General features: G+C 37.6%; 1 protein-coding gene across 1 annotated transcript in view; it reads left to right on the forward strand.

The window, feature by feature from the left end:
- Window positions 1–8,713, forward strand: part of LOC118584260 (type-1A angiotensin II receptor) — a 49,615-nt gene extending 40,902 nt beyond the window's left edge. Inside the window, exon 3 of the mRNA XM_036188376.1 lies at window positions 6,736–8,713. Within this exon, the coding sequence (XP_036044269.1) occupies window positions 6,780–7,859 (1,080 nt within the window). The 5' untranslated portion in view covers window positions 6,736–6,779 and the 3' untranslated portion in view covers window positions 7,860–8,713. The remainder of the gene's footprint in view (window positions 1–6,735) is intronic.
- Window positions 8,714–10,817: the final 2,104 nt, after the last annotated feature.

The raw sequence follows: 10,817 nt of genomic DNA on the forward strand, positions 1-10,817 counted from the left end.
CTTTAGGAAACATTGGGACACCATTAAATTTACAATTTGCAAATTACCTGAGATGAGGAGGGACTTTTGAGTGGCAAAGGGAAAAAAAACCCTCAGTAAAGGAAATAATAACAGAAATTTTCCAAAGTCTAGGAAAAGCTTAAAGGCCAGCATCTAGAACCAATGAAGTCTGAGAGAAGATACAATTATCTTCTCACAGTAATGTCAAAGCATAATGATAAGGAAAATATGTTCAAGCAGCAAAAGATAAGAAATTGCATATAAGGGTATCCCAGTTCACTTTATAGCCACATTTTTCTTTTTTCTTTTTAATTAAGAAATTTTCCATTCATCCTACATATCAGTCACAGATTCCCCTGTCCTCCCTCCTCCCCCCCCCTAGCTCCCCCCAACCCATCCCCCATTTCCATTTCCTCCAAGGCAAGGTCTCCCATGGGGAGTCAGCAGAGCCTGGCACATTCAGTTGAGGCAGGTCTAAGCCTCTCCTCCCTGTACCAAGGTTGTGCAAAGTGTCTCACCATATGCACTAGGCTCCAAAAAGCCACCTCATGCACTAGGTCCTGGTCCCACTGCCTGGGCCTCCCCCTAAACAGTTCAAGCTAAACAACTGTCTCACTTATCCAGAGGGCCTAGTCTAGTACCGGTACCTTACATCTTGTTTCTCATGGTGGCTGCTGGCTATGTTTCCTGACTCAGACTTCCACTCCCTAGAAGCCACCTCTCTGCTTATCCTGCCTGGCTACTGGCCAATCAATGTTTTATTTATCCATCAATCAGAGCAACACATTCACAACATACAGAAAGCATCCCCAGCAGTTACCTTATAGGTAAACCTTGAATAATCTAGTAGAAATCAACATCCAGACAGCAGAAAGTTAAAGAATAAACAGTTTTACCCTATATGTGGTGAAGAGCAATGGAAAGAACTCTGTCCTCCATGACCTCACAGGATAATGGGATGTGGGTGCCACTTGTGCATGGATTCAAGTTTGTGTGTCCCTGAACAAGTGATTGGACAGAGTCACATGAATAGTAGTACACTAAGTGAGAGACACTATTGGAAGGTGATAATTCCAAAGGAACAAGTAATCAGGGTCAGAGAAAGAGTTTAGAAGCTCAGTGGTCATGCTGTATAGAAGATAGGGACTTTTTTTTTTGTGTGTCAAATTTCATGGGCATTTTGGCTCATGGACATAGCTTGGGTTTTCTCTTCCATGCTCTATGTAACATGTAGCCCTATGCACAACTTCCAGTCTCCTTTGCTTCTTCTCCTTCAGGGGTATGTATTTTACTTTTGTAATGAGTCATAGATCACCTTCAGACACTCTAGTGCAATAGTTCTCAACCTGTGGGTTGTGCCCCCTTTGGAAGATCAAATGACCCTTTTACAGGGGTTGTCCAGGATCATTGGAAAACACAGATATTTGCATTACAGTATGAACTCAAATATCCATAACAGTAGTAAAATCATAGTTATGAATTAGCAATGAAAATAATTGTATGGTTTTAGATCATACAACACGAAGAACTATATTAAAGAATCTCAACATTCTGAAGGATGAGAACCCCTTCTCTAGTGTGGCTCTGGAGAGCTTCTGCCTGCTCCAGCAGCTCCAGCCACATCTAGTAGCTGAAGGGATGAGCATGTTCACTCTTCCTCTTTGCTAATTGTTCTTGAATGCTAATTTTGGAGCTTTTGTGCAAAGCCTTCAAGATCTTACTCTCTGCCCCACTCTTACCTTACCTGCTGGTTATAGTGAACATTCCTTCCTACCCCATCTTAAGTCTACTGATACAATAAGCAAAAGGCAGCTATTTTGACTATTACTGAGGGAGGATACTAATAATTTTTATCCCCAAGATTATGAAATTAAATAAATTGTTTAATGAATAAGATCCAGATGTGACATTCCTGTGAGGTTAAAGATTAATTAATTGAGTTACATTGGAAACAACTTTCAAGCTACTCTGAGTAATTAATGTCATTTTTTAACTTAGTAGCAATATTGTCTGAAATTGAGTTTCTTTACCTGCAGACATACTCACACAGACCCATACTTTGTCTCACTGTAACTGGGGAACACATACATGGTCTTTTATGTAGGTCCTTAGTTTCATATATGAAGCATTTATTTATAGTGTTCTATTATTAATTCAAAACTTGGAAGTCAGATATTGAGGTAAAAACCTGATTGATCCAAAAAGTGATGGAGGAACGATCAGTTGATCTTGCCTCTCCATGCTTTCCAGATAAAAAAGACTGAATCTCTCCAAGCCCCTCCCTATATCTTCCTGTGCCCCCATATCTGGGTCCTCCAAAAACTCTATGGCTAATTCTGCTCAGCTAATCACTGACTCCACCCTCTGATTCAAGGTAAACTTAAAGCAAACAAATATCCAACAACATTTCCCCCTTTTTGTCTAAATAAAAAGGAAAGGTCTTAACTTTAACAAAGTAAAACTATATATAATAAGAACAATTATCAAGAAAGAATTACAATCACAATATGCAGTCCATTTATATTTGGCAACTTTGGAGAAAATACTCTATTATCTATCCTATCTTGATGAGTGCAAAGACTTGTACCTAATTTACTTGGTATCATAACTTGTATTACCAACCTAGAAATATATTTTTAGACCTTAAAACATCTTCATAGACAAACAACTTAAGCTTTTATGTCTCTCAACCTTATAAATTTTACATCTCTTTTGTGAGTTTATTTTCTGAATTTGGTAACTAGGAAAACTGTAACTATAGCTATCTAGTCTTCAACTCTGTCACAGAGCTGGGAAGGATGTAATTATTACCCGAGTAAACAGGAAGTGCAGAGCAAACAACTTCCAAAACTATAGAAACAACAGAGACAGCTAGCTGCCTGGACAGTCACCCGAGGTTCCTCTGCAACACTGGGGCATCCATCTTTGGTATACAGGCCTATAATATCTGACAGACTTTTCTGTGAAGCAGAAATTTTTGGAGGACCATCCTACCTTGTCTTAGCAAAGTTCAGTAGTCATCTTCTTTTGTGTCCTGCTTGTCTAATTTGGATAGCTTACTGTCAGCAGTTAAGACAAGAGCAGTTTCTTGCCCAGTGGTTAACTTTGCCACAATGAAAGCAGACTCCATATGAAGGTTCTTCAATGCCCATTATCCATTTTTGAAGTAAATTGGTACTGTCAGGAGCAGACATGTCTCACTGTCATAAAAAGCCTTATGCTATTCAAACATCTTAAATACCATATTCTGTAGGTCTCTGAAGTGTTTGAAGACCATCTATCTAAAATGTATATCTCTATTTGACCTTGAAAACCTATCTAACATGGCCACAAATTTGATTGTTTTAGATGACTAAATAATAACCTACATTTCTTTTATTTTCCTTTTGGTTTTTTAAGACAAGGTTTCTCTGTGTAGTTTTGGTGCCTGTCCTGGATCTCACTCTGTAGAACAGGCTGGCCTCAAACTCACAGAGATCTACCTAGCTCTGCCTCTTGAGTGCTGGGATTAAAGGCATGCACCACCATGTCCGGCTAGGTGTCATGTTCTTAAAATTACTGCCTGTTGTCTGGAGGTGATGGCATCTTAGGAAACTCTGAGAAAATTAAGATAATGGTCAAGTCCTGGTAGAGATAGCTGTTGTCCAGTCTCTGTGTGATGGGAAACTGCAGGACATATCTGAAATCCTGACTGAAGTAGTCTATGAGGCTGAGGCTCTGAGGTTGTCCTGAACAGTTTGTAGTCCAGAGTTGATCTTTGGGTGGTGTTTGTCAAGTTAGTGTGTTACTACAATCCAGGTGGATTCATCATTGTGGGCTTCCAACATCCTTTTGGAGACTTCAAAGGTTACCGTTAGGAATGGTCATGGTTCACTGCAGAAAACTTAAATATTTTAAATATCATGCAGCAGATCTCTGAGATATTAAAGGACTATAATTTGTTAAGTACATCTAGTGAAACAAACTTAGTTCCTAGTGCCTGCTTCAGACACAAGCCCAAAATTACATACAGGAAGCTAAATGAAGCATATTTCTAGAATTAGTACTCTATATGACCATTAATACCACATCCAAAAATTTAAATATATATTATAATCTTCTACATTTTGAGATAATATTCATACCTTAAGAAAAGTTTAAAGCATCAAAATAAAACCAGAGGATTATGAGATTAGTGGCAATATAATAGTCCATTAATTTTGGTTTTACTTCTGTCTCATAACAGGTCACTCTTCTGACATAAAACAGAGATTTTGGATTTTCTTTAACAAGAATGCTTGGGTTTACAGAAGGAAAGAGCCATACTCCAGCTCCAAAGCCTACTTTAATTTTTAATTGAATTGTAACTAGAAAGAGACCATTTGCCTTATATGTCTGTAAAGTACAGCAGAAACAAACATTTGGGAAGATTGAAACTTTATCCTGTTTGAAGTGTGCTTTACCATTAATTTAATTTACTCTTTTTCTTTGGACATTTTCTCTGGATGATTCTCCCTTATTCTCCAGATGTCTTACTTGTCCAATTGTCTTCAGATTCCTTAATTGAATGCTTTTATCTTCTGGAAAGACAAAAACAAAACTCTGCCCCAACCCCAACTTTAGGGAGTTCCTCCCTCCTTTTTTTTTGGCAGGTTATATCTGATCAAATGAAAGTCATTTGTTAGTCTTACAAGTTAGTTTAGAATGAATGGCCATGCTTTTTGACGAACTATCACCTCTCCTAATCAAGAGGTCTGTCCTATTTGAATCTAATCTTTATCAATATTGATCACATCCATAGCTTTTCTTCTCCTGTAGAAACAAAATCAAAACCTCTTCCCCAATGTAACACATATTCTGCTTTCTATTCTGAGGTCAACACATCTTTAAAATATATTAGTTGATTTAATTCAGCAGTTTTGTTTTTTTGCTATCCAATCTCTCTCCACAGCTATCATTCCTATCTCATTAGTATTTAAAAAGTTTAAAGTTAATAAAACATTGTATAATCTGTCTGTGGGGTTTTTTATTATCCGTTTCTGTTTGTTAAGCATATATTTTGAAGTGAGAATAGATCTTTCTATAACTATTTGACCTATAAGATTGTGTGGTATACCTATATTATCCTTTATATTGTAATATGCAAAAAAATTGTCTCATTTTACTAGAGACATATGCTGGAGCATTGTCAGTCTTAATTTATACAGCTATTCCCATAATGGCCATAACTTTTAATAAATGCATAATTACAGAATCAGCCTTTTCAGAACTTAAATAAGTTGCCCATTGAAATTCTGAATATGTATCTATGGTATGGTGCACATACTTCAATTTTCAAACTCAACAAAATCAAACACATCCATTTTCCAAATTTCATTTCTTTAAGTACCCTTAGGGTTACTTCCTGCAGGTAATGGAGTGTGTTTATACAAAGAACAAGTAGGACATTTCCTTATAATTTCCTTGGCTTGTTGCCAAGTGACAGAAAAATCTTTCTTCAAACCTTTGCTATTAACGTGGTATTTCTTATGAAATTCTGAGGCTTCTAGCACATTTACTACCAATAACTGATCAAGTTCATCATTACCTTGTACTAGAGGGCCTGGTAGACCTGTATAGCATCTGATATGTGTTGTATATGAGGGATAATTTCTATTTTTGATTATTTAATTAAATAAGTAACAAAGTTAATTCTGAATCATCTGGAATAAGTTTAGTAGTTTCAATATGTAAAACAACTCTTTCTGCATATTGAGAGTCAGTAACTATATTAAGAGATTCTGGAAAATCTTACAATACTATGAGAATAGCATATAATTCTGACTTTTGAGGGAATCATAAGGGATTTAAGCCATTTTACTTTTTTTCCTGACTTAAAACCTGCCTTTCCTGATTTATTTACATCAGTATAGAATGTAGAGGCTCTAGAACCTGATTTTCTTTATACAATGTGAAGAAGTATCCAATTAGTTCTTTTTTTTTTTTTTTTTTTTTTTTTTTTTTTTTTTTTTTTTTTTTTGAGACAGGGTTTCTTTGTGTAGCTTTGCGCCTTTCCTGGAACTCTCTTTGGAGACCAGGCTGGCCTCGAACTCAGAGATCCGCCTGCCTCTGCCTCCCGAGTGCTGGGATTAAAGGCGTGCACCACTACCGCCCAGCTCCAATTAGTTCTTTTTATAAACTGAAGTCTCTTGCTTTTGCGTTATTTGTTGCTAATCTCTCCCAAGAAATTACTGCAAGCTCCTTGCCAATGTTAATTTTCTGCCCACAATGAGGCAAATTCAGCATTAGTAAAGGGTACCACAATTTCTGCTGGGTCTAATCCTGTTAATTGTTGAAGTCTCAATTTTCCTTTCATAATCCATTCAGGAACTTTTTTATAGGTCTTTAATTTTTCACTGTTTTTGTGGTAAAAATATCCATTTTGGTGAGTCTACATCCTATCAAGTTAACAATTTGTATTAAGAATCAAAGGGTTAATTATGGTTATGGTTATGAAGAAGAGGTCCATCATGCTATGACCTTCAAGCTTTCTGTCTAATTAGCCACTTAATACTACCTAAGCATACACTCTAGAAATTAAGTGGACTATCATAGACTTTATCAATTCATGAGATTTCTTCAGAAAATGTGATCTAATATCTTTTCCAAAGAGTTAAGTTTTACTACTAGATTTGTGGTTGAGAATGAAAATTGCTATTTACAACTGGAACTTAAACTTTTAACTTTTTATGTTCTTTGGATTTTTGTTTTCTCCAGGAGCATTTTGAATAGTGTCTGAGAAAGCAACTCAGAAAAGCAAAATGATCCTCAACTCTTCTACTGAAGATGGTATTAAAAGAATCCAAGATGACTGCCCCAAGGCTGGCAGGCACAATTACATATTTGTCATGATCCCTACTCTCTACAGCATCATCTTTGTGGTGGGAATATTTGGAAACAGCTTGGTGGTGATTGTCATTTACTTTTACATGAAGCTGAAGACCGTGGCCAGTGTTTTTCTTCTGAATCTTGCCCTGGCTGACTTATGCTTTTTGCTGACTTTGCCACTCTGGGCTGTCTATACTGCTATGGAATACCGCTGGCCCTTTGGCAATCACCTTTGTAAGATTGCATCAGCCAGTGTCAGTTTCAACCTTTATGCCAGTGTGTTCCTGCTCACCTGTCTCAGCATCGATCGCTACCTGGCCATTGTCCACCCAATGAAGTCTCGCCTCCGCCGCACAATGCTGGTGGCCAAAGTCACCTGTATCATCATCTGGCTGCTGGCTGGCTTGGCCAGTTTGCCAGCCGTCATCCACCGAAATGTGTATTTCATCGAGAACACCAACATAACAGTTTGTGCTTTCCATTATGAATCTCAGAACTCAACCCTCCCCATAGGGCTGGGCCTGACTAAGAACATTCTGGGCTTCCTGTTCCCTTTTCTGATCATTCTCACCAGCTATACTCTAATTTGGAAAGCCCTAAAGAAGGCTTATGACATTCAGAAGAACAAGCCAAGAAATGACGACATCTTTAGGATAATTATGGCTATTGTGCTTTTCTTTTTCTTTTCCTGGGTTCCCCACCAAATATTCACTTTTCTGGATGTCCTGATTCAGCTGGGTGTCATCCACGACTGTAAAATCTCTGACATTGTGGACACTGCCATGCCCATCACTATCTGCATAGCTTATTTTAACAACTGCCTGAACCCTCTGTTTTATGGCTTTCTGGGGAAAAAATTTAAGAAATATTTTCTCCAGCTCCTGAAATACATTCCCCCAAAGGCCAAGTCCCACTCAAGCCTGTCTACAAAAATGAGCACTCTTTCCTACCGCCCTTCGGATAACATGAGCTCATCAGCCAAAAAGCCTGCGTCCTGTTTCGAGGTGGAGTGACAGGTCCAGAGTCTGCTGGTGAATTAGTGTCCTGACAGAAGCCAGGGCACCATCCAACAAGACAGCACACCACCAAAGGAACACTCACCCCTGCCTCAGGATCTAAGCAGAAGATGCACTGAGTGGACTGCAGATGTGTTCTAGAACTATGAAAGAAAGGTTTGACAAGCAACCAAGCAGAGCCACTCCGTGCCACATCTTGCATTAATAGATGATGGCTGCCCAAAGGAAGAGTCAGGAACTGGATGGATTTGTGGGTCTGGAAAACATTTGCTGGCAGAAATGCAGTCTCCTCCATCCCCTCTTGCTATGTTCCTTTTGATTTCCACATGAAGGTATGTAGAACATGTTAAATATTTAGACAAGCAACAAGAAGCGAGAGGTCAAGATTATTTGTTCTGCTCAATTTCCAAAGGACAAAGAACCTTTTTTTGTCCCTTTGGTCATTAGTAATGGCGATCCACTTGTCCCTGTTCCTACACATATTGTGCAAAGATTTGCTAAGCTGTAGTCATCAAGTTTCAGGACCCCTTTGTAAAATTCAGCTAGTGTCTTACAATTGTCCACTGCCCCCAAACAATGCCAGCTAGTGGTGTATTTATGTAGCAGTGTTACCAAAGTCACACATCAAAGTCAAACTGCTTGTAGTAACTGTGACTTCCTAGGTACACCAGCTTTATTTCACATTTAAAAATTGTATACAGTTGGTGGTGAATAGACTATATATCATAAAATCTGCCTTGCTCTCTAAAAAAGTATATATTCTCTACATATATGTACACCTATATCTCTAAACTGTCATTTGATGAAAATCTGGCAATGTTGTTTACCTCAAAATAAAGTAATTTTATTGTAATGTATCTAATCTTCATTATTTAAAATAGAAGCTCATCTATTTTTACAATGACATGGATGTAAGTACAAATGTATTTTTTATTTTGTTTGATCTGATTGCTGGTTTAATATGGTTAAATATAGGTTTTATATCCCACTTTTGAAAAAAATCAAGAAGGAACAGTTTGTTCTGCTGAACAGTGTGGGACAGATAAAACATTTTGAACTTTTTGAAGTTTTTCATACAACAACAAAAAATTTTTATTGCTTATAACATTAAATTAATACATTGTTTTACTCATAAGTTTTTGAATAATCAGATGCCTCTAGTTATCTGCATGGTCATTGCAGGAAATTTAGAAGCTCTAGAAAGCACAAAATAATAGTCATATTTAGTTCTTCAATACAAAAAACGTTTTTTATTTCATTATTTTAGGCCTCATATATCTATGTTTTTACTCATCACATATACATACATATGTAAATTATGATGTTGGAGTCATAATGTATATGCAATTCTGCATACAGGTTTGTCCCTCAGTGTCATTGCATAGTAATTAGTATCCTGTTAACTAAATTTCCTCAAAAATTTTAATACTGTTACAAAATGCAAGTACATCTCATATAATCAAGGCATTACCAAATTGGAAACGTTTACCATTTTCCTAAAAAAATATTGTTGGTATCAAAAATTACACTGCACTAATTATGCAAGTACTTGAGTCTGATGAACCCCTCACACTCCAAGAGGTAGAAGAACCGAGAATCAGTTGTAAATATTTTTCATATTTTTCCCAGCGTATGTGGACAAACATTTTTCAGAAAATATAACACAATTGATATGCCACCTGCTTTATTTGGCTGTAGTTCATGACAGCCTAAGCAGAAAGGAGTTTACTTACTGTAAGAATCCAGGTACCTTATACAAGGGGAGAGAATAAACTAGGCCAGAATGTTCCCACAGGGCAGCTAGCTCATTCTTTATCCTAGAAACATTCACTGTACCCCAGGCATGCTGGGGTGTCCATTCTGGTCCAATAAACTGCAAATGATTGGGTAATATTTAGATTAGTTGATGATAATAGATAATAATAATTAGAGTAGATGCTCTGGGCAAGGAAATTATTCAGAGACATATTGGTGGACAGGGCAGAACCTCTACCAACAAATCATCTCAGTCATATTCTTGGAAATAAATGTGGTTACATGTGCTTCATATTAATTTTTTTCTTGTTTTATTTTAAATTTCATTGATACATTGTTGGCCACTTATTTCAATTTTTATTAAGAATGTTTTATTCATTCCACATACCAACCACAGATTCCCCATCATCCCTCCTCCCACTCCCCACCAGCCTTTTCCCCCAGCCTACTCCCATCCCCTTTTCTGAAAAGGTAAGGCCTCCCATAGGGAGTCAGCAAAACCTGGCACATTCAGCTGAGGCAGGTCCAAGCCCTTCCCCCTGCATCAAGGCTGTGTGCAAAGTATCCCCATCATAGGCAATGGGCTTCAAAAAGTCAATTCATGCACCAGGGATAGATCCTATTCCCACTGTCAAGGTCCCCTTAAACAGACCAAGCTATACAACTGTCTTGCCCAAGGGCCCAGTCCAGTCCCATGCAGGCTCCACAGCTGTTGGTCCAAAGTTCATGAGTTCCCATTGGCTTGGTTCATTTTTTATCTATAAATTTCCCCATCATGGTCTTGATGCTTCTTGCTCACAGAATCCCTTCCCTCTCTTCAGCTGGAATTCCAGAGCTCGGCCTGGTGCTTGGCTGTGGCTCTCTGCATCTGTTTCCATCAGTTACTAGATGAAGGCTCTATGATGACATTCACCAATCACCAATCTCATCACCAGGGTAGCTTAAAGCTCTAGAACAAAAAGAAGCAAACTCAGCCAGGAGGAATAGATGCCAGGAAATAATCAAATTGAGAACTGAAATCAATAAAATAGAAACAAAAAGAACAATACAAAGAATCAATGAAACAAAGAGTTGGTTCTTTGAGAAAATCAACAAGATAGACAAGCCTACAAACTAACCAAAAGGCAGAGAGAAAATATCCAAATTAACAAAATTAGAAATGAAAAGGGAGAAATAACAGACATTGAGGAAATCCAGAGA

The sequence above is a fragment of the Onychomys torridus genome, chromosome 5, assembly GCF_903995425.1.
Source record: "Onychomys torridus chromosome 5, mOncTor1.1, whole genome shotgun sequence".
NCBI lineage: Eukaryota > Metazoa > Chordata > Mammalia > Rodentia > Cricetidae > Onychomys > Onychomys torridus.